The sequence below is a fragment of the Typopeltis vanoorti genome, chromosome 3, assembly GCF_054136105.1.
Source record: "Typopeltis vanoorti isolate ZY-2024b chromosome 3, IOZ_Tvanoo_1.0, whole genome shotgun sequence".
NCBI lineage: Eukaryota > Metazoa > Arthropoda > Arachnida > Uropygi > Thelyphonidae > Typopeltis > Typopeltis vanoorti.
Window position 1 is genome coordinate 111,075,815 of NC_143551.1, and position 26,236 is coordinate 111,102,050.

Genomic DNA, 26,236 nt, shown 5'->3' on the forward strand with positions numbered 1-26,236 from the left:
GCTAAGGAAAATGGATGTCAATTTAATGTGGCAAAGTGTAAGGTTATGCATTTTGGAGTGAAAAGATTAGCAGCAGTATATCACATTGGTGGAACCATACTCCAGGAGATTGATGAGGCCAGGGATTTGGGAGTGTTGGTGGATAGGGAGTTGAAGTTTAGGGGGCATATTGCAAAAGTGGCTAAAACAGCTCATCAAATCACTTGGTTACTGAAAAATACTTTAACGAGCAGAGACAAACAAGTTATTGTTCCTCTATCGAGCCCTGATAAGACCCCATCTGGACTACTGCCCAGATATGGGCACCAGGGTTTCTTCTCGATGGGGAGGAGGTGGAGAGGATCCAGAGACGAGCGACTAAGATAGTGGCAGGTCTGTGGAATGAACCTTATGAGAACAGATTGAAGATTTGTGGGTTGCAAAAATTGGTTGATAGGCAGAAAAGGGATGATATGATTGAGACATTCAAATTACTTTAGGGTTTCTATAAGATTAATCCAGAAGATATTTTTGAGAATAGGGCTGGTGGTGGGAGGACTAGGGGCCATATATGGAAGCTGGGCAAAAATGTGGTTAACAGGGGTGTTAGAGCTAGGTTCTTTACTTGGAGAGTGGTAAATGAGTTGGATAAGCTGGCAGAGTCTGTTGTGGGTGCTATGACCATGAATGAGTTTAAGGTGAGGTATGATAGATACTGTGTGAAAGACGAATAGTTGTTCTTAACATGATGTTAGGGTCTCCCTCGATGAGTCTGTCAACTCCTTGGAGTTGCCCGTAATAATAATAATAATAATAATTCTGAAAAAAATAAAATAAATAAATAAATAATAATAATAATAATAAATAAAATAAAAAAAAAACAATTATAGGTTGCAGAAGCCCCACAATATGTTAGCTTTTGCAGCCTCCTAAAATTACACATGTATTCTATATGTGTACATGTATAAACTAGATATGTATGAAAAAAAAAAAAAGCTAGCAGAAAATGCCAGAAGAAAAGAGATGCAGTCTAGGTGCTATCAAAGATAATGAAAGGGTGAACTATGAACTTTTTTGCAAGAAAAAAATTGCTAAAAAAAATAAGTAGTGGGGAGAATGGGCTGTAATCACCCCCCCCCCCCCCTTGAATAATGGTCTGAAAATCAGTGTTTTAATTGTAAAAGATGTTAGTCAGTAATTCCTAGTGGACTTGAGGTAGTCCTGGGAAAGAAAAATTAATATAGAAAATGAATGATAAGTCAGTATGAACTCTGAGAAAATACAGAGAACATATTAAGAAACCTAATTTATGAGCAAAAGTAGCTAAACAAAAGTCATGAGAAGACTGTTTTGGAGCAATTCTAAAATGTTATAAATTATGTAGAGTATGTGTAAAAGGAATCAGACAATATAAGGGTGCCATAAAAACTGAGATAAACATATTCATTATATAAGAAATGATTTTAGGTGAAATGTCCAGTTACTCTTTGCTGACAAAACATAGTTGGGAAGAGCTACTTTCAATGAAGATAATATAGAGATAAACTAGGCTAGCAGTATGGATATTGGCCATGGCAAAAGGATATTGGCTGACAATTTAGTGTGCAAAGTATAAAGTAATGCATTTTTGCAAGAAGTTATCACAAGATGCTTACTGTGTTTGATGGAACTGGAATATGGAAAATTGATGATGAATGATTTTGAGATGATTGTAAACAGAAAATTTCAGTTAAAGTAGCCAAAACAGATCATCGTGTTACTTAGATGTTGGATAACGCATTGACAAGCAGATATAGAGAAGTTATTATTTATCTTTATAAGGCTTTAATTAGGCCACATCTGGATTACCATACACAGATCTGGTTCCCCATGAGGAGATATTGAAGCACATGGGTTACAAATGCTAATCGATAGATGAAAAAGAAAAACATAAATTTTTAAAGGGATTTTATAGGATTGACAGAGACAACTTTTTTCAATACGAGGGTGATCTGAAAAGTTCTCAGCCTAACAATGAAAAAACAAATTTATAATTTTAAAATTATTTTTATTTTTCAACATTATCTCCCTTAAGACTAATACATTTATTCCTGTGCCACTATCCCATACCTGTAGTGGTTCTCAGTAAGATCTGCAAAATACGCCTCTACAGCTGCAATCACCTCTTGATTTGAAGAAAAATGCTGACCAGCAAGGAAGAGTTTTAGTTTTGGGAAGAGATAGAAGTCAGAGGAAGCCAAATCTGGGGAATAGGGTGGATATTCCAACAATTCATAGTGCAGATCCATTAATTTTCCCATTGCCAAAACACTTTAATGGGCAGGTGCATTGGCCCGATGAAAGATGATATTTTCTTCTGCAAACCGTGTCTTTTCTCAGGAATTTTTTCATCTAGTCTGGTTAAAAGATCATGTTAAAAGATCATAATAATATTTCCCAGTTATTGTTTTACCCTTTTCAAGATAATTAATAAACAAAATGCCTTTAGCATCCCAAAACACTGATGCCATGACCTTTCCTGCTGATGGAACCGACTTTGACTTCTTTGGCTGAACAACCGACTTCTGTCCACTGTTTTGACTGCTGTTTGGATTCGGGTGTGTTATGGCAAATCCACGTCTCATCCATAATAATAAATTGATTAACAAAATCAGTTTTATTCTTGTTAAAATGCTCCAAGCACTGTTCAGAGATTTTCTTGTGAGTGCGTTTTTGATCTACTGTGAGCAAGCACAGCACCAATCTTGTGCAAAACCTTTTCATATGCAATTCTTCATGCAAAATATATCCTACACATTCTTTTGAAATGCCTATAGTCTGAGCAATTTCACGCATTTTGACTCACCAGTCATCTAGTACCATATCGTGCACTTGATCAATGATTTCTGGTGCTGTTACACTTTTTGGACATCCTTCACGTGAATCATCTTCAAGGCTGGTACGGCCACATTTAAACTCGGCAGCCCATATCTTAATTGTCAAAAATGAAGGATAAGAGTGCCCACAAACTTTTATGAACTTTAAATTTTATGAATTTCTTTTGGCATTAAACCTTCTTTTATAAAGAATTTTATAACCACGCGATACTCAATTTTATCCATTTCAAGGGATACAGACAACACTTTTGCTTCAGACATCTGTGTAAAACAAACTACTTGATAGAATGACTTGCAGTTTCACTTGTATGCTTATGACAGATTTACCAACTTAGAAAAAAAAAATATATGCCGATAGTGTTGCCATCTATGGTTGAGGCTGAGAACTTTCAGACTACCTTTGTATATGGCAGGAAATGGGAGAACAAGAAATGACTGGATCTTATGTATGAGAGTGGTTACCAAAGGTGTGAAGAGTAGATTTTTTGCTTGGTAAATATTTTGCTTGTTGTGGTGTATGGGTTGCTAGATGTAGTTGTGAATGCTTATTTGGTGAATAAGGAGTGGCAGTGTATGAGTATGGGCCTCTCACAGTGAACCTCTCATTCTATGGAGATGCCTGAGAAAATAATAATTAAAATAATACTTGACATGTCTGGAGTATTAACATTATAAAATCATAAAAAATAGTCAAAAGAATTGAATCAGGAGCACACAGTAATGCATGAGGTAGAAAAACGGCCATCTGAAACCTTAAACATAGAAATGTGGTGGTCAACCAGAAATTCTAAAATGTGGAAATATAAAAGTTTTATTATGGCTACATTGCATACTTTAGAAGGCACATGTGTTTAAATTCCAGATGTTTTAGTTGAGTTGTCTGTATCCATCTATAAAAAGAGAAATAAAACTTAATGTGAAAATTACAGAGGAATTTCCTTACTATTTTCCAGGTAGGATATATGCAAGCATATGTGAGTTGAGACTTATTAAGAAATATTTTTGATGACAAACATTGGAAGAACAAGATTGTTTCAGGCCAAATAGGGATAGTAGTTAGGATCAGAATTTTTTTAATGTAACACATAGTTGATATCTTATGATATATAATAGGAATTTGTACTAGTTTTGTATTTCTGGAAAAGGCATATGACAGAGTGCCAAGAGAATTATCTGGGTTATACTTAGAATAAACTGGAGGCTGTAAGTCAGCTGTTAGAACTGAAGTGGGTATATGAAGATGGTTTGATGCAAATTCAGATGTAAAATGTGTATGCATGCTATTTGTATGCTTTTTTATCATTTATATAGTAAGGGCAGTGCAAAGACTGATGTATCCAACTACCAGCCTATCAGTATCTCTGGTGGTGGTGAAGAGTTTGGAAAAGTTGTTAGTACTCATATACAGAAATAGGTTGACAGAAAATCTCTATTTTGCAATGAACAGCATGGATTTACTAAGGAAGGTCATTTGAGCAACTTGCTCACATCCTATGATAATGTTACCTTTGAGATAGACAAGGGGAATGGTTATACCATGATACTTTTGGATTTTGCCAAGGCTTTTCGACAAAATACAGCATAGAAGTCTGTTGCATAAATTGGAGAATATGTGACTGGACTATAAAATATTGGCATGGATAAGAGAATGGTTAACTGACATGTATCAAAAAGTGGTATATAGAGGATGTGAGTCTGCAAGATTTAAAGTAACCAGCAGTGTGCCACAAGGATTAGCCCCTGGTCCATTGTTATTCAGTCTATACCTTAATAACATTGGGAAAATTTTTGCATGTGACACAGCTATTTGCTGATGATGATGATGCAAAGATAGGTAGGGTAATGAGGAGGAGTATGACTGATATGTATTTGCAGAATGATTTGAATTGGCTGGAATTTTAGGCATGTGAAAATTCTGCCAGTTCAATGTTAGTAAATGTAAAGTAATGCACTTTGATGTAATTAGATATCCAATGCCACATTATATTAGCAGGCTTATGCTGGAAGAAATTGACTAGGTGAGGGATCTTGGAATTTTAGTAGATAGGAAGTTGAAATTCAAGGGCCACATACCAAAGATTTTAATGACTCAGTGAATAATTAGAATGCTGAAATGAACCTTGCCATGTAAAGATAAAAAAGGAAGTGCAAATGATAAGAGTGTTAAAAATGATATCAGGATTGTGGAATACTGATTATGAAGATAGATTGAGAATTTTCAGACTTTGGACATTAGCAAACAGGAGAAAGAGGGGTTATATGATTGAGACTTACAAACTTCTAAAAGGTCATACAGGAATTCAGTTGAAATTTTCATTTTATGGAGGGCAAGGAAGGGATGCGAGCTTGGAAGTTGAGAATGAATATTATGAAGATGGAGATGAGGGATGTATTTTTCTCTCATAGCATGGTGTGTGATTGGAATAGATTGCCCATGGGTGTTGTGTGTGTAAGTGGTGTAAATAAATTCAAGAACAGATATGATGGCTGGTGTGGGTAATGTGTGACCTACCTCAATGAGTCACTGATATATAATAATAATAATAATAATAATAATAATAATATGGATCATATTATGAAGTAAAATGGCATTAATCCTAATGTCAAAATTTTCATTGTAGCTGTTTACTCTATTATGCTGATGTTATACTTCTAACACATATAGATAGACTTAAGTATTGGCAGCTATTAATGACAGTGCTCCATGCTAACCAACATCATTAGAGCACAAATTACAGCAACAATACACAAATCTACACAAGAATACAAATTACAACAGTAAGAAACTACATAGTTCTAGATACAATTAAAATTAACAACTGAAAAAGAACTGATGTCCTGAAAATGTTTCCTCAAAGGGCCAGATGTTGGAAGATATTTACATAAGTAATGATACCACCACCCATCCCAACACTATGGCATCATGAAAACACTTCCATACAGATCCAGGGCTATTTGTTCAATGACACACTTCTTGAAACTTATCTCAACCTTTTTAATATTTTTTTTTTTGACCAATGGGTACAACCTTTATAAAATAGGTAAAATACTGCATGCACTCCTAATCCCTCTGCAATCAACACACAAGGACGTGAGGTCCTTTATATCAGGATACACTGGAAAGCAATCTCCATGCTATTATCAAACTCTCATTCTACTTTCATCCATTCTCCTGAGGTTCAACTTTATCCTTTTTCACATCCTAGAGAGTGTATAAATATGAAAGAAAATATAAATGAGTTGACTGAAAATAGTGCGTCCTAGAGTATAATTGTGAAAGAGAACGTGAAACGAGGTCATGAAAAATAAAGTAAGGTAGCATATGCAAAAGTTGCAGTGCTGGAAGTTCAGGAGAGTGTGGAAGATCTGAATAAAGAAATAAGTTATAGTCCTTTCCCATGGACTATAAGGACAAGGCACAAGACTAAAAGGCTGCAGAAATAGCACGAGATTAGTTGAACTAAGAGCAGAAAAAAAGTTGTAAAAATAAACATGAGAAAGATTGTAAGCAGACAATTTTTTATGGTGATTCTGTGGGGGGGGGGAGTACTTCATGAAAGTGCTACAAAATCTTGTCTCTCTCTCTGGTGTGAAAATTAATAATATTAGTAATGCTATCAGAATGCAGAAAGAGAAGGTAAAAGAATTGATTGTGTTGGCTGGAGCCAGTGACCTGAGAGGTGAGACGTATTGTATGAGGGAAGATGTGAAAGAGTTATTGGAAGAAGTGAAAAAGAAAAGTGAGAGGGTGAAGTTTGTAAGTCTGCTGCCAAACTGTGATTGAAGCAAACTTAGGAGGACGATAATAGCTAATGAATCAGTATAGGTTGTGCAGAATGATGTAGTTTGTGGAAGAGTATGGCCTGAATTTGATAGACATAAAGATTTGTGCAATGCTGATGGACTGCACTTAAATGGATTTAGAGTTAGGTGTCTAGAGAGGGGGGGGAGTGCTTTGTTCTCTCTCTAGAGACAATGCAAAGTCAAGAAAACTAAAGCTATTAGGGCAGAAGCAGACAAAGTACCCATGAAATAAATGAGTATGAGAATGACCAACAATTGCAGAATCTAGTCTCTCAAGCAAAAATATTGAATTGGATAGTCAATTCAGGAAGTAAAGTTGGTTACAGACTTAAGGCAGATGCTAGTTTCTATATACTAATGTTAAAGGCATCAGGAATAAGTTTTTGGCATTGGTTAGTGCAACTTTGCCAAACGTTATAGTCATTAGTGAGACTTGGCTAACAGCAGATGTAGTTACAGGGATAGAATGTGATGGATTTAGTAATTTTAGGGAAAATAGGTAGACAGGACATGATATGGGTACTGCTGATTGATAATAGTAGACAAATTACAGCCAACAAGAGTAGGAGTCAGGAGGGTAGATGGCAGTTCTTTTGAGCCATTCTAGTGTGAGATTGAGGCCAGGACAAAGTATAAAATTGGTTGCTGCTATAGGTCAGCAGGTGACAAAAGTAAACAGTTATTAGATTCTTTTTCTACTGTAAAGTGGTAATTTTTGTAATTTTCTGTTTACCTTTTCTTGATACCTTCATCTCCCACCTTTCAAGTGGATCACTATCTTTTTCCATTTACAGAAAACCAACACACACACACACACACACACACACACAGTAAGATATCTACATAAACAATCACATCATCATCCAGTCCAACAGTATGGCATTTTAAAATCACCTACTCACACACAGAACTAGAGCTATTTGTTCTAAGATGCAGCTACATCCACTTAATTCAAATATCGGTGCCATACATTCCTGGCTAATAGTTACAATTCCTACAAAATAGATAAAATACTACATAGCCCATTACCCCTCCCTCACCTAATACACAGGAAACACAACATTACCATTTCTATTCCCTAGAGATACATCAGAAAAGATAGCCAAAGTACTGATGATACACGGCCTTCGCATCACATTCAAACTTCATATTAAACTATCAACTCTGATCTGCTCGCCTAAGGATAAACTTCACCCTGTAGCATACCCTGGAGTGTATGAAGTTCCCTGTGACTTGGCCTATTACAGGAAGACAGAAAGATCTGTTAACATCTGCTTGGAAGAACATAAAAAAAAATATGTTCATTACCATTATTAAGGCAAGTCAGGACTGGCAGACCATACTTTGGACACCCCCCTTCACACAAGATTAGATGGAAGAAAACTAATGTGCTATTTAGAAATCATTAGCTCTGAAAGATTACTTTTTTGAGTCAGCCATGGCTACAAAGAATTCTCCTAACCTGAACAAATATGGTTGCATTAATTTGTCAAAAATTTGGGAGACTGTTATCTTAAGAGCAACTCCCACATAGCTGTAATTTTTTTTTTTATTACAACATTAGAGAATGCCAAAATAGGACTATAGATTTTTTGGCCATTACAAAAGTTGTTTCACTTATTCGCTGTCATGTATACATGCTATGTTGTGCTCTGATGATGCTGATTTGAAATTGAGCAAATGAGGTGTGTTCCAAAAAAGATCGAACTTTTTAAATAGTGTGCCAACTAGCACAGAGAGCATGCAGTGGCTACTCAGTGCACCTAGTGGCAGGTTTTTACAACAAACTGCCATTGCCCCATTCTGCTATGAGCATTAGTTGTCGAGTTACATCTGCTGAAGTGAGCACATGGACAAGCTGTTTGTCTGATTAGTGACAAAGTGATAATGAAAGGACTTCAAGAATGTGTGTGTGTGTGTGTGAAATTTTGCTGCAAACTTGGTAAACATTTTACAGAGATATTTCAATTGCTTAACCAAGCATATGGGGGAGGACTGTATGAGCTGAACACAGTGCTATAACTAGTTTAAGCATTTTTAAAAAGGGTGGAACAGCTTTTGGTGAAGATCCCAGTCCTGGGTGACCTCCCACATCAACAGACAACCATGTCGAGGAGGTCATTCTGTGATTCGTGGAAATCATTGTTTAAGTGTCCCAGAAGTTGCTGAGGAAATGGGCATCAGCACAGGATCTTGCTATCAAATGTAGACTGAAAAATCTCAGATGTGGCATCAGTGCAAAATTAATGCTGTGTTTGTTGATTGATGATCAGAAAGAGAACTGTTGAAATCAATGCATCCACCCTGTTCTCTAGACTTAGCTCCAGCAGATGTTTTCCTGTTTCCCAAACTTAAAACCACTTTGAAAGGATGTTGTTTCCAAACCATAGAGGAGATTCAAGAAAATCTGATAAGAGAACTGTGCTCCATCACAGAAAGTATGCTCCAGGAAGCATTCCAACAGTGGCAGAAATGCTGGGAATGGTGTATCACCAGGAGAGGGGGACTACTTTGAAGGGGGGGGGGATCAGTGTTTAAAATGTTGTAAAATGAGCAATAAAGTCTTTATAGTAAAAGTTCAGTCTTTTTTGAACATGGCTTGTATACACAGTTAATAATACATCGTTTTGTAAAATAGCTCATTGGTGTTGTTAATATCATTAAAAATAAGTCATGAATAACCGTCAACACCTAAGCTTATCTGTTAGATTGTTTACTCACTGGTGCAGGACACTAGAGTGTACAGAGGATTTGAAATTGGAAAATATCACCATTTAGTCTTGAGCAGGATAAAATTGAATTTCATACTGAAAAGAAGAACATGTAAGAAAGTGAAGAAGCGAATAAAAGTTGAGCAGCTCTCAGATGTGAAGTGTACACTAAAATACACAAACATTATTCAAGAAAAAATGAAAGAGTTTGAGAATAGGAACCAAACCTTGGAGATGCAGTGGCAAGACCTGAAGAAAACAAGTTCCTGGTGAATAAGTCAACTTATGCTTTTAGAGAATACAGAGAAAAATGTAAGAAAGCTAAACACTGTGTAAAACTAACTAAACAAAAGTCATTGGAAGACTTTGGTAAGAACATAGAAAATAAATATCAGGAAGGTGGCAAGATATTCCTGATGCTGTTGAAAAAGCTCAGAAATGGAGGAAAGAGTACTGTAAAAGAAATTAGAGATGGTAATGGTAACATGAAAACTGGAAAAAAAGATATCCTTGATGTATGCAGTAATTACTTCAAAAAATTACTAAACAAAACAAGCAGTGACAACATGGTGATAAAAAAAAAAACACTCAACAGGCATGCAATCAGGAATTCATATCCATACTTGAAGTAGGCTGCACTGCTTAGTTCAGAAGGCATGGACAGAGGGACGAACTGTAGAGGATTCGAGTAGAGCTCTTATAGTACCCATATATATAAAAGGGAAATAAAACCAAATGTGAGAATTACAGAAGTATTTCACTACTGAGTGTTCCTGGTAAGATTTATGCAAGTGTACTTGAAAAAGGATTGTGGAAGGGAAGCTTGGTGAAGAACAAGCTGGATTCAGGCCAAATAGAGGCTGTCAAAATCAGATTATCACTTTATGACAAATAGTTGAGAAATCATGGGAATATAACAGTGATCTGTATTTGAGTTTTGTAGATCTGGAAAAGGCATATGACAAGGTACCAAAAGAAAAGCTATTCAAAACACTGTTGAATTATGTTGTGTCGATGGGTTATTATATCAAGCAATATCTTAGTCTTTATTTAAGTTGTAAGTCAGCACTTAGAATTGAAGGAAGTACAGGAAGATGGTTTGATGTTAAATCTGATGTCATACAAGGATGTACATTATCTCCGCTGTTATTTATTATCTATATGAATCACATTATGAAGGAAAACGGTATTTAACCTGATATCAAAATTGGAGATGTTAATCTCAGCTCTTTACTTTGTGCAGATGATGTTATACTTTTAAATAAATCCAGTACAAGTCTGCATTATTCAATTTAGTCAGGGAATCTTGCATATTGTTGTAATAAATTTTGTATGAAAATCAGCAATAACAAGACAAAGACAATGAAAATAGGCAGAAACATTGAAATAATTAACTGCATCATGAATGGAAAACTTATAGAACAAGCGAAACATTTCAGCTACTTAGACACAATTTTTAGTGAAGATGGTAAATTAAATATGGAAATAGACAACAGAATCAACAAAGCAGGTATCGTAGGATGTCAACTAAATAAATTTATATGGAATGAGAGAGAAATTAGTCAATACAGTAAATTATCTGTATTCAAGACAGCTTTCAAACCAATTTTAACTTATGGAACTGAAAGCTGTGTTAGAAATAAAACACCTGACCAAAGATTAGAGACCACAGATAAGACAGTTCTGAGAAAGGTTATGGGTGTTAACAAATGGCATCAATGGCAATATCATATTAAAAATTAGGATATTAGGAAAGGCTGAACGAACAGATATGAGAGGTATGAGGGGGGGGGGGGATAAAAAAAGCTGTTATCAGATTGCATCTCTTTCAGAATCATAACCTGAAAAGTTAAAATCTGTGAGCAGCAGACCCATGGTGGTATGTTATTTGGTTGTGTTTTAGAAGTCTGAAATCTGAGAATAAGTCCTGGCAAATAGCAGGCTAATTTGTTGAAAAATTGTTGATAGGGAGTTAATAATGATATAAACTTAATCAGCAGTATTACCATAACAACATCCTATGCATCCCTTGAGAATATATGTCAAGAAATTCGCAATGGTGATTATAATAAATTTTAACATTTTTTCTCTTATGGAACTACTTTTTTTATGATGATTTTTATAATTATTTTTCCAATCATTGTCATGTTAATTTATGTGTATGGCTACATCATTCTTCTTGAAACGATTATTACTAATCACATTTTTTGTCAAGCTGAACTAACCATTGCAAATGCTTCTCTCCCATATTCTGTATGTTTCTGACTTTATCATACCTAAACTGCAGTATTTTCTTAAGCACTCAAGATAATACTGTTAAAAGTATTATTTCCTTTAGCAGTATTCTCCCTCACTCCTTGTTAGAGGACTGAGAGAGAGGTTTTGAACAAGGGTTTAAGAACAAGAGGAGCTACATTCAGCATCTTTTGATCATTCTCCCATTTACTTGTCTCAAAGATGCGCACGCACGCACGCACGCACACGCACGCACGCACGCACGCACACACACACACACACACACACACACACACACACACACACACACACACACACACACTTCTTTACCCTTCTAAATACTTTAGTTTTCCTGACTCTGAACTTCTAATTTCTCACTGAACAACACTTTCTTATAACACCTGATCCTAAATTCATTTAATGAACCATCAGCCTCATATAAGTCCTTTCATCCATCAACCTTTCTCTATACATCAACATCATCTACACCAATCCTCCTACACAACTTATGCATTGACTCAATTGCAATTATGTTCCTTCTCAACTTGCTTCTATCATACTTAACTTTACTCTCTCATTCTTCTCATTTGTTTCTTCCAACATCTCTTTTATATATTTTCTTATACTACTCGTCACTTTCAAAATCATTTGTACTTTCCAAAATAATCATACATTTTCTCTTCCCACTCTGCATCCTTAATCTTTGCCTCATGAAATGATTTCATCACACTCTTCTCAAGCTCTTCTTACCATGGTCTCTCTATACGAACACTCTCATTATTTTCCCCTCTTTCATTATTTCAAACTCTGCTTTCTCTGCCTTCACACTTATTTTTCTTCTGCCATGTCATGCCACTTTGCAGTCATTTCTCCAACCATTCTATTCTATTTGTGAAGGAATCCAGATATGCGTGATGTTTCTCTCATTACCATTTCATCATTCTCTTCATCTCTCACTATCTCTTTCTCTCTCTATCTGTCTCTCTCTCTCTCTCTCTCTGTCTGTTTTACTGTTTACTGCCATACATCTTCCTACATTTTCATTTAGTATGCATTTTGCATACTAAATTTACATTTGCATTTGCTTCCTACATTTAGTGGCATTTAATGCCACACTATGCCACTTAATTGTTCATCTCTTTTCAAGAAAAAAAAGATGCACAGTGGCATAAAGTATAGCTAGAAGATGAACAGGAAAGCATAAGGAAAACAAAATCGGATTATGATGAATGGTTAGCTGTGCAAGCTAAATTAAATTCTATAGAGTTTTCTTTCTAACTTGACTGAGTATAGATGGTAAAACTGTGAAAGAGGAGCCATTCCCTTAAGACTAATTTATTTTCTATATCCACCTACTCCAGTTTACACAGATAACTTTCCATGCAGTATGCTAATATACATATAACACTATCATATTCATTATGTAACTGATAAGTAATATTGTAATCCAAAATTTTTTCCAGGTATTTTTAGATGCTGTTAATGATGTATGTCAACAGCTAAACTTGCAGCCAGTAGAAACATTCATTGAAAAACTTATCCAGACATATGAAATGATGATAGTTCGTCATGGGTTAGTATTAACATCATTTTTAAATTAGGGTTCAGTTTTATAATTATCCTGGATGATCATAAATGTATACTCTCAGTTTAATTAGAATTCTTATAACACTTTTTATCATAGTTATTTGAACTGGGTGAATAGCTCAAATAACATAATCCAGTTTTTTAAGCACAATATTGTCATTCAAAGAAGTTTTTTGTGATTATTGTTATTATTATTACAGGCACCTCTGTGGAGTCAGAAGACTCAGTGGAAAGGTTACGCTTACCATTGACCAATGTTTATTTCTTGAATAAGCTTCTTTATTATATGGAAGCAAACGTAGTTAGACTTTTTGTATAATCTGCTACAACTAAATATACATCACACCTCAATAAACATGGTTCCAAAGATTTAACAAGAGCTACTTTTCCTTCCAAAAACTCTTCGTTAATTATCATGTTATTACACTAAACCATTTTAGTACAATAACATGATATAACAGAGCACTTCAACTCAATGCTCAAGATAGCATACACACAGTCCTCTCAAAGGATTATTGCCATTATGAAATAATACTTCCAGATCTGACTTCCTGGCTTAATATTATTATTACATCACACCTCCAGGGAGCCCAAAGACTCATCGAGGGAGGGCATCTACTCTACAACCCTTCGTCTCATTACTTCACCAACCTTCATCATCTAACACCAATGCCATCTATCACCGACTACCACCACTAGTCAGTGGCATATTTAGGTATTTGCCACCCCTAGGCCCTCAGAAAATGCCGCCCCTCATGACCTGCCCATAGGCAGGTCATGATCCCAACCTCCAGTGACTGAAGTTGCTATAGAATCTCACTTGCTTCACATCACATAACTTTCTTCTGGTTGGTGTAATTTTCAATTTCGGACAAAGTGGAAATTATTTCCTTTCATCCCTCACGAAGACTCCGACAGGCATCATACGAGCTGACCAACGAGTAGGCGAGGACGTTTGATTACTTTTGCAGAAGTCTCCAGGTGCTTTCTTAGAACACTCTACCAATGTCTTGAAGATGTGAAAAATACGTACAGTTTCTGAAGGACATCAAAAAATGCAGAAGAGTATGGACAGGATTTGGCAGTGCAAGTACCTATTTGAGACAGAGAATATCCAGCGCACTGTATAAATTCTGCCAATGGATTTATTTTAAGAATTCTTGCTTGCAGTCCTATGTACTTGCCTGACATGTTACTAGCATTATCATATGTCTACCCTCTGCAATTTGCTACATCAATTCCAAGCTCGTTTAGTGAAGTCAGTACCACCTCTTGTAACTCTTCAGATTTGTGACTTACGTTAGGAATGAAACTCAAGAAAAGCTCCACAGAAGTTCCATGTTCTCATATATCGTACAATGAAGGACAGCTGATCAACATGAGACAAGTCTAGTGTTAACACTTATGGAATAGTACTACGCTATTTTAAGTTCTTCCACAATAAATTTGATTACTTTCTCGCCCATTATTTTAATAAATTCCTCATGCATGACAAAGGAAAGATAGGAAACGAAATTTTTTCCTTTTTTTTTCCTGATTTTGGCAATGTGCTCAGAAAGAAAGGGATCAGATTCACTAATCCCTAGTGCCTTTGTGTCAAGTTACTGGCAATAATACAGTAGCTTTTCGTGCATGTATTCTCGGTCTGTATAGTTATGCAGAATCTGATTACATGCCAATATGCTTGCAGACTAAACTTACAATGAGGAAAAGAAAAATATTTCTCTACTTGTGAGTAGATGCGGCATATAAGGAACATGTTATAACTAAAAAAATGAGAGCCTGGAAATTTCCCCCACCCCTCAAAATTTGCCGCTCTAGGCCCAGGCCTATATCTAAATACACCACTGCCACTAGTACTTTCACAGACAATCACAAATATCCATGCCCATGGCAGGATTCGAACCCGCAGCCCTTTGGCTGGAGAGCGGATATGCTGACCACTCGGTCAACCAGGCCACCGAGGATGGCACTTAGGAATATGGTATTTTGCAAATACTTTTTTCTTTCTTTTTTTTTTGTATTATTTTATTATTGTAATGCTTAAGTTCACATCAGGTGTAGTTCATTAACTGTGCTTCTTAATAATGGGTTTGTGACAAAGGTGAAATCATAAAAGATAATTAAATCTCTTGACTTAATTTTAGTTGAGTTTTATTTTCATCAAGCTCAAAGATGAACAGTAATCATTATCCTATTAAATGTACACATCACTTAGATTGATAAATGCAAATAAGTTAATACCTTACAAAGTTTCTTACATTCCCCCTAAAGACAATGTTCCATTCTACAAACATCCTGGGGTATAAAAGAGTCCTTGTTCTTGCAGAAAAGTGTACATAGATAAAACCGGTAGAAGTTTTAAATTCTGTAAAGAAAGAATGTATAGGTGATGTTGAAAAACAAGAGAGAGATGACTTGCAGTACACATAGAACATATCATTATAGATTGGCAAGCTTCCTCCATGCCTTACTTGGAGGAAAATACATTCATCAGATTGTTCAAGGGTGTCTTCTGAAGTCATTCACTCACATAGCACACAAAATCGAAACCAAAGACTTATACTTTTTGATATCTGGAAGACATTAATTAGTGTATCTAACATTCATGACCTATCTTGTGCCAGCAATCACGTACAGAGTTCACACAACAATCTATAGACTGCTCATGATGTGTCTAATGATACATGTGACTAGTGTTTTTCAATTTATAGAAATAACAGCTGTCGGAAGTATTTAATTTTTTGTTTCCTGTTTGTGTTAAATGTCTTCCTGAAGATGCTCTCAGCCATATAGACATCACTACATGGGAGAAACATTACATTCAGTTTTAATGAATAAAAAGTAAGTCAACAAGACAAACCTGATTAATAATTCAAAACTTCATTAACCTAATTATTTCTTATATGATGATTAATCCTGTCTTCCTGCTCATCAAGGTGCATGCATATATTCTTCCTGCATGTTTTCTCTGGCTAGTTTTGCAGGAGGAATATACCCTCATTTACTGGGAAAAAAATATTAAAACCCCTGCCTCCCCTATATGAGATTAGCAAACTCATCTTCAGTTGAAAAAGCTCTTATAAATTGGAAGAGTAGCTGCTAATATATAATGTTTAGTGGGATGTTGCTGTGGGCTGAGAAATGTCAAATGGAAAGTTATTTTGGAAAGAGGACTCAACATCATAATAATTAAATTGACTTTAGAGAATTCTTGAAGGACAGTTATTTCAATGTCTCTGCCCTTTTCACAAATGTCCCAATCAATGACACAATTCTCCTCCTACAGAACAAATTTCCACCCGACATTATGGCCCTCTTTGTCCACGCACTATGTTCCGGTTACTTCGTGTGGCAAAATAAATTTTACCTACAAAAAGAAGGATGGCCATGGGTTCACCACTATTCCCCCCAATTGCTAACTTTTTTATGAAAGCCTTTGAGAAAAGTGCTCTTGATCATTTTACTCTAAAACCTACACTGTGGCTTAGATATGTTGACGATGTTTTCGTTATCTGGCCCCATGGATGACAAACATTAGACACACTCCTTAGCCACCTGAACAAACAACATGAACACATACAATTTACTATCGAAATTGAAAATCAGAACTCACTCTTGTTCCTGGATACACTGGTCACACATCTTCCTTCAGGCAATCTATCCTTCACGGTCTACCACAAACCGACACATACTGGCCAATACATACATGTTAAATCATACCACCACCCATCACAAAAATATGGAGTCATTAACACTCTTAAAAACAGAACTTCTACAATTTCATCTAATCAGCAAGCTCTTAAACAAGAATTAAAAATTATTAGCAACACGTTTATAAATGGCTATAACAAAAATACTATTAATAAAGTTCTTCATAAAACTTCATCAAAAAAGAATTTAAATTACAGTAAAACCACAGCCATCCCATATGTAAAGGGTTATCAGAAAAAATCAACAGAATCCTACATCATTATAATCTCAATGCCACCTTTAAACAATCTACAAAAACATTAAATATAACAATTTTGGTGAAGCAGGCCTCTCAGATCATGCTCTCAACACCTTACACCAAATTGATTGGAAAAGTACCCCCTCTCTACACCATATAAAAACCTGGTATGAAAGAAAATTTAACGAAGCCTGCGAAATTCTGATTAACCACCCTAATATCAACAATAATGGTGGCACATATATATATATATATTGATAACATTAGGACTCTAGTGTTGATGTAGTCAAGGTTTTTCCACCAGAGGTCAGGCCAATAATTGTTGTAATGGTTGGTCAGTAACTTTAGCAAACCATGTAGATTGTAGTGCAGCTTGTTTCTCTCTATATAGTGTATATTGCTTCAGAAGATGACCTTGATATGAAGGTCGAAACGTCGAGTGTTGATTTGGGTTTATATTAAACTAAAGTAGTTTGAGGATGTAATTTACAATTACATCCTCAAACTACTATTTGAGGATGTAATTGTAAATGAGATGTCATTTCTACCCCTTCTCCCCCACAGTTACAGTAGCAAAGAAATTAATGTGAACTCACATTTTAAATAAAAATTTTAAATTTGCAAGAAAATAAGTATAAAAATTAAACTCCAACTGTACCTAATAATTTATATATGGTCCTTTGTTTCTAATAAGTTCATTAATTCATTTAGGCATGGACTCTACCAATGTAGAACACATTTTTCTTATATGCGTGGATAGGCTTATGTGTTCATCAGACATGTTGTAATAGGTTTCACGGTATGATAAGAACACAGATGGTTAAGAAAATAATTTTTTTTTTTTTTTTTTTTTTAAACCTAGATTGCGCCATATTAGGACTTTAGTATTGTGTTGCACACTGCAATCACTTATACTAGCCCCACTGTTACACCAGATTGTGGTTGTCTTGCATTTGCAACAAACTTTGTGTTGTGTGCTCTGAAGATGCTGTATATAATACCAGTGAAATATTAGCTTTTAAGTTAATAAATAGTTATTTTCTTAACCATCTGTGTTCTTATCATACCGTGAAACCTATTACAACATTTTTCTTATTTTTGCATCTCGCAACTATACTTTTATAATGGATTGTATTAAGTTAGCCTTTGTGTCACAATTTAATTTTCCAAGTTTCGTGTTCTCTGTGGCTTACAAATTTTCTATTGGGTTAATATTAGGAGAGTTACTTGGCCACTGAAGCAATTGGATGTTGTAATTTTTGAGGAGCTCTTTCACTTTTTTTTTTTTTTTTTGAAGTCTGGCATTGGAGCAAGATCCTGTTGGAAGATAGATCTTTGTCTTTCTGGATCTGAGTGACCACTCTTTTTCTTCAATATTTTTATGTATTGTCGACTTTTCATCAAACCGTCAACAGGAACAAGTGATCCTGGACTGTCATGTGTAAAACAATCCCAGAACATCTTTCTAGCTGGATGTTTAGGAGCTTGTTGAAGATGTGCATGAGAAGTCTTCTCAGCTGCTGATTTCCAAACATAGGATACTCCTTGGACAAAGAAATGGCTCTAATCTGAGAATATGACAGAACATCACAGCACTCAATGGGTTTTGAGTGCTGTGATGGAGAATAAATTTTAAACAAAGTATGACTGGTATTGTGAAATTGAAAGTTAGTATTTGGTTTCTGTAATATTAGTGGACCTCCAAAATGAGACTACAGATTCCATGGAGATGTCCATAATAATAATAATAATAATAACTAATAATTTGGAAAAATAAGTAAGGGCACATACTAGGTGCTACCCAGGAGTTTGTGGAATTTGATAGCATGCATGAACCAGTTGTAGTACGACTTTCTAAGGGGGCAAGTAGCACTCTTTGTGAATCAGTATGTCAACAGCCAGCAAGCTGAGAGGCTGCATTCTTGGGTTACATACATTTTTTTTTTAAAATCATGTTAATAGCTTGGTGATTTCCTTCTACAACTGGAATGACAAATTTTTTGAAGGAAAGAATCTTCATCCAATTTTGATTCAACCTCCAAAAAATGCTATGAAAACTTACAGAATGCTTAAGGAAGTATTTGCTGATAATACTATGAGCCAAAACAAAAAATAAATGAAATAAAATAAAACAAGGTGTTTTATTTATTTCATTTGATATATTTGCATTTTACATTTGCTGTTACATTTGATAATTCGTGTTTGATGGTGTGCATGCATTCGAATGCTTCAGTCAGAATCCGGAACATGACCACGTTGTGTAGTTTTTCACATATTGTAGTTCTGTTGAGCTGAGAGAATTGCTGAGATATTTCCATATGGCTTTAAGAATAGCACCTTGATTTCTATTGAAATTATTGCCTGTGCATAGCACCACTGCTGCTTCTTTGAAAATTCTGTGTCTGTAGTCATTCTCGATATAAGGCATGGAACTGTTTTTCCAATCTGTAATGTGATTTGATGTTGAGAAATGATGAGCTAAACCAGATGTGATGATTCTATTGTGATTGACATCTCCCACATGTTCCTTCTGTCTTATTTCAAAATTTCTAGAGGTCTGTCCAATGTAAGAAAGGCCACATGTGCATGGAATTTCATATACTCCAGGAAATTTGAAGAAAGGTACCTCATCTTTGGGTGATCTTAAGACTTGTCTGATCATGGTAGTTGGTTTAAAAACTACTCTGATGTTATGAGCTTTTAACATTCTCGCCAATTTTGGGGATACCGAATTATCAAATGTAACAGCCTAGCAGTTACTAAAGTGTATGTTTTCATGTAACTTGATGCATTTGTTTTCAATGCACCAGTACAGCCTTGAAAATGCTAGACAGTAGCTAGTGAAACTTTTTGGCTCTTTGTATTTGTAATCATTAAATCTTATGGTCTTTTAACAATAAAAGTTCTTAGTTTTAACACATGAGACCAAATATGAACAGTTCAAGGTGTTTTATTTATTTATTTTTTATATTTTTGTTTGTTCTTCTGAGGGGTTGCTCAAACAGGAATTGAAAACCATCAAACAAACAGCTCTACTACATATACAACCCAAGAACAACACAGAAAATATTTAGCACTGCTTCAAGACAATAGCCAAGAGAAGAAGAAGTAAAACACAGGATTCCCATACCTTACATCAAAGGTATCTCTGAATGAGTAGCAAAGATTATAAAAAAATACATTTATCACTATCTTCAAATCTGTTAACTAGATTCATAATTTGTTACCCACACCAAAAGACACACTCTCAACAATGATTCTACCTGGAGTATACCAAGTCTCGAGCTCATGTAATCTGTCATACTATGGAAAAAACAGGAAGATCAGTCAATAAACATATTTCTGAATATCAAGACCACATGTGGCTCATTAAACCACACAAATCAGGCTTGACACAGCAAGAAATTGAAAATGCAAACCATAGACTTCATGGGATAACACAAAACTTTTATGCAGATCCTTGTACAGATATGAAAAGCTATTCAAAGAAAGCACTGAAGTTCTGTTTCATAGACTAAACTTTAATCGTAACAACTGCTTCACCATCCAAGAAGTTTGGGAAATTGATATACTCAGTCATGTTAAATTGATTGTATTATAATTATTAATTAATTTAATTAATTATCATTGCTCCATAGTTTTAACTTAAGAAATGCACAACTACTTGTACAGAGGGATTCAAATTTGGCACATATGCTGGACCGCTCTAATGTTCAAATTCCTTACTGTTGTTCTTTGTTCTCACTGATACTGTCTTAAGATATGTAAGACAAATTATTTGTAAAATAAATATAATTCTCTACTGTGGCACATGTGTGAATGTTTAATTATGGAAATGTCACAGGTCTCACTATACAAGAAAGCCACTGATTTGGATTGGCAGTTGACCATCTCACAAATATCAAAGATGTATGAGAAGTTGATGGAAGTTTTTTCACTCAATTACAGCAATACCAGCTTTGATCAGTCCGGATTCACTATAGTCCGGTTTTAAATCCTAAAAAATTAGTACACAAAATTATTTTTTTATACATAAATGTTCGGTTTTTCCCTTTATACAGTCAAGTCTCTTTTTGTGTGGTTTATTTTTATGTGGTTTTAAAGTTATGCGATATGATTTTTCAGTTTTTTTGGAGGGGTTCTCCATTGTATATGTTTTTACCTAGACTCAGCGAGAATGTAAACATGGCATTATACTCAACTTCTTAATGTGTAAGCTATGTATAGTATGAGTAAGCAGTGGATGTTTGTGAACTTTAATGTTGAATTAACTTCTATGTCTATCAGTTTTCGATGCGCAAATCTACAGTAAAGTTGATTTGTGATAATTAAATTTTAATCCCATTTAAAAAACTACATAATGAGTGCAAAAAGAAAACGTGAAAGTGATTCTGTCACCAAGAAATGTAAATGGCTCAATTTAGAACAAAAGCTCGATATAATCAAGCTTCATGAAGAAGGTGCATCCTTTGTTAAAATAGGCTGTGTAAAAGGAATGGACGAGTCATCACTTCGAAAACGTATCAAAAAAAAAAAAAGATCAATATAAATCACAAGGTATGGCTACGCCTTCTTTTTTTTTATCAAAAATAGTGACTAAAACCAGAAGCACTCGAATGGCAAATATGGAGTGGCTATTATCCATATTATCCAAAGACTTAATTCAAAAGCGAGTTCTGATTAGTCAAATGAAAATTCAAGCCAAAGCATTGTCTTTACAATGACTTGAAGACTATTATTGATATAGAAAATGAAGGCGAGGGAACTAGTGAAAATTTTACGGCACGTTGTGAGTGGTTTTTTCGTTTTAAGCAATGAACTGGTATTCACAATGTTTGTATTGTTGGCAAATCTGCCAGTGCAGATAAAGAGGCAGCTTTAAGATATCCAAAGGAATTGAGTGAAATCATACAAAAAGGTGGCTATAAAGATGAACAAATATTTAACGTTGATGAAACGGGATTATTCTGGAAAAAGTTGCCATCACGCACTTTTATAGCAGCCAATGAAAAGTCATACCCTGGATATAAAATTTCAAAAGACCGTCTCACACTGTTATTAGGTAGAAATATGGCAGGGGATTTCAAATTAAAACCGATGCTTGTGTACCATGCAGAAAATCCTAGAACTCTTAAATATGTATCAGAAATAATCTCCCAGTGTTGTGGCATTCAAATAAGAAAGCATGGGTTACAAGAGTTTTATTTGAAGATTGGTTCACCAACTATTTTTGCACTACAACAGAACGTTATTGTAGAGAAAAAGGATTAGATTTTAAGATTTTATTGATCTTAGATAATGCGCCAGGCCATCCGACTGGTCTTTGTGATTTAAATGAAAATGTACAAATAACTTTTCTTCCACCAAATCCGACGTTGGTGATCCAACCATTGGATCATGGTGTCATTGCAACATATAAGACCTATTATTTGCACCACACTTTTTTGCAAGCTATAAAAGCTACAACAGGAGAAAATGCGCCTACTTTAACAGAATTTTGGAAGAGCTACAATATCAAAAATGTTATTGAAAAGATAGGCGAAGCATGGCATGAATTTACAGCAAGCAATATGAGAGCAATATGGAAACATATCATACCACATTGCACAAATAATTTCATTGGTTTTGAAGCTCATTTTGCTGAAGTCACTAATAACATAGTGCAAATTGGACAGCTACTTGGTTTCAAAGAGTTTGATTCCATCAACGTAATTGAATCAAACACTAATGAACTGGATAATGAAACACTTATTAACATGGATGAACAACGACCTTATGAAGAGCAGAAGGACAACTTAGACAACGATGACTGTGTTGAAGTGCCTGCACGAGAATTAACAGCTGAACAACTATCAAAAATTATTGGAATGGTTGAAACCTCGTCAGAGCATATTATGGAAGTTGATCCCAATATTGAACATAGCCTTACAATTTGCCGAACGATAAACAATGCAATTCGTTGCTACAAAGAAATATATCAAGAGAAAAAACAAAAGAAGAAAAATGTGCAAACATAGATATTGCAATTTTAGAGAATAAAAAATGAATTACGAAAAACATGTATTTTTTGTTTAATTTTTTTTGATAAAGACATTTGAATTTATTAATCTCGTTTTATTTATTGAAAAACAGGGAGAATTTTTTTTTTTTTTTGAAACTAATTATCATTTTTTGTATGTATTTAGTTCCTTGATTAGTTCAGTTTCAAACAGTCCGGGATATTGGTGGAACCGATTACCCGGACTATGTGAGGTATTAATGTATATATTTGGTTTAATCCTTTATCCAAGTGTAAGCAAACAAAGTTTGTGCCTGAAGTATTTTCAAGGCTGGGGCAACTTGTGGCAGAGGTGGTATAATTTCTCGTCACTTGCCTTAATATCCCACAATGCAAAGCACATCTCCTTGAACAGGTATAATGCTATGCATTAAGGGAAGGGTTACTACCCAGGCCGGTTTTGACCTTTATTGAGGTGCTGTTTAAGTAAAGACCTCTCTAAAAATTAGGCGGTCCACCAGACCACTCCCTACGAGTGACCAAATGACCATCCAACCGAACGGTGGTTCCACTCAGTGGCATGCTCACCCCACCACCAAGAAGAACCATCAGCAGTGGCTCTGCGCAATGGCAGACTCACCCCACCACCAAGCAGAGCCATAATTTCAGCGGTGGCCTCACTCAGAGACAGGTAAAAACCTACCCCCCAAGCAGAGCCTCTCACATCTCAGGGAAGGCAACCACTTCTGTGCAAAACATATCAGTGGAAACCAAACCTGGATGTGGTGATACCAAGGCGGAAGTAATGGAGAAATCATATTTCCATATACCAGTTGCCAAAAGGTGTCACACCTTATTATTAAAATTCTCTGGATTAGAGATAAGTTGATGGAAGTTTTTTCACTTGGTTATATGCTACCAATTATATATTTGGTTTAATCCTTTATCCAAGTGTAAGCAAACAAAGTTTGCTCCTGAAGTATTTTCAGGACTGAGGAAACTTGTAAAGTTGTGGCAAAGGTGGTATAACTTCTCATTACTTGAATTAGTATCCCATAATGAAAAGCAAATCTCCTTGCAGACATGTATAATGCTGTGAATTAAGGGAAAGGTCACTACCCAGACCGGTTTTGACCTTTATTGAGTTCTCATCAGCGGCAGCCAGACCCAGAGGTTAATGATACTAAGGTGAAAGTAATGGAGGAGTCATATTTCCATATACCAGTTGCCAAAATCCTTTATCCAAGTGTTTGCTTACACTTGGAGAAAGGATTAAACCAAATATATAATTGGTAGCATAGCCACGTGAAAATGCTTCCATTAACTTATCTCTAATCCAGAGAATTTTAATAATAAGGTGTGAAACCTTTTGGCAACTGGTATATGGAAATATGACTTCTCCATCACTTCCACCTTAGTATCACCACCTCTGTGTCTGGCTCCCACTGATGAGACCTCAATAAAGGTCAAAACCGGTCTGGGTGGTGACCCCTCCCTTAATGCATAGCATTATACATGTCCGCAAGGAGATGTGCTTTGCATTATGGGATACTAAGGCAAGTGATGAGAAGTTATACCACCTTTGCCATGAGTTGCCCCAGTCCTGAAAATACTTCAGGTGCAAACTTTGTTTGCTTACACTTGGATAAAATATTTAACCAAATATATAATTGGATGTATGAGAAGGATTATCAAGTGACATTCTGCAACACTCAGTACTGCCATTGCTATTCACAATCTATGGTAATGATATTTTAAATAGATTCTAGTGAGATACACATTTGTTTGTTGAAAATAAGTATCTATGAAGATTTATTCACGTTATTTTCTATTGGTGCGGTAATACCTAAGTAGATGAAGGAAGTAAATAATCTTGAGGTGGAGAGTAATAGATGGCAGGAGTTGAAGTTCACAGGATATGTGCAATGATGGTGAAGACTCCATAACAGGTTGCTTTAAATTACAAACAGGATATTGAGCAGCAGGGATTAGAATGTGATAGTTACATTTATAGAGCCCTCATCAGACTTTGAGTACATCTGAACTGCTTTGAACAAATCTGCTTACTTGGATTTCAAGAAAATCAGGAAATTTCTAGAAAAGGAGGACAGATTGATAATTAATAAACACAACATCAGGGATTTAGTATATCATTTATGAGGAATTATGAAATTATGATGATGCAGAAACAGTGAATGAGAAGATATGTTGTATTGGGTTTCTACATGATATTGAGAATATTCCACATTAGCCTATGACTTCATGGAATAACAACAACAACAACAATAATAATTCAGTCTGATTCATTGTAATAATGCAAGAATAGTTGCATTATTATGCTATCATAATGTAGAATAGGATCATTATCAATATAGGATATATATCCAATATTCAATATCCAATATCAATATAGGATCAATGTTGGAGAGGAATTATAGAAAACGGTGGGAGATCAGAGGAGAACCACAGGTCATCCATGGAAGCTGTATAAGGAGGATATGAGCAGGGAAGTGAGAAGCATGTCTTTTGCATGCAGAGTTGTGAAGGATTAGAATACCTTGCCTGAGAGTGTGGTGTCTACAGAGAATTTGGTGTGTTTAAGGTGTGGTATGATGAGCTGTGTGTATGACAAAAGGACCTCCTGGATGAGTCTTTGACTCCATGGGGAGTCTTAGGTAATAATAATAATAATAATAATGCAATAGTAATGTAATAGCAAAATTGTGAAGCAAGATTTGAATATTGAGCTGGTTAAGATGAGGCAAGAGATGAAATGGATGCAGAGTGAAGTTAAAAGAAGTTAAAATGCTGGAAGGTTTTTCCCACTTGGTTAGACTATAATACATTTAGTTTAATCCTTTATCCAAGTGTAACGAAACAATGTTTGCGCCTGAAGTATCTTCAGGACTGAGGCAACTTGTGTTAAAGGTTGACCAAGCTCTCATCACTCCTTGTCTCAGTATCTCCCATAATACAAAGCACATCCCCTTGCGGACATGCATAATGCTGTGCATTAAGGGAAGGGCCACTACCCAGACCGGTTTCGACCTTTATTGAGGTCTTGTCAGTGGGGGCCAGACCCAGAAGTGGTGAT

The 26,236-nt window shown here is 35.4% G+C and overlaps 1 protein-coding gene across 1 annotated transcript in view; it reads left to right on the forward strand.

Moving 5' to 3' along the window:
* LOC150108468 (dynein axonemal heavy chain 7-like) overlaps window positions 1-26,236 on the forward strand; it is a 990,001-nt gene that overhangs the window by 307,503 nt on the left and 656,262 nt on the right. Inside the window, exon 17 of the mRNA XM_090390473.1 lies at window positions 13,069-13,178. Within this exon, the coding sequence (XP_090246599.1) occupies window positions 13,069-13,178 (110 nt within the window). The remainder of the gene's footprint in view (window positions 1-13,068; window positions 13,179-26,236) is intronic.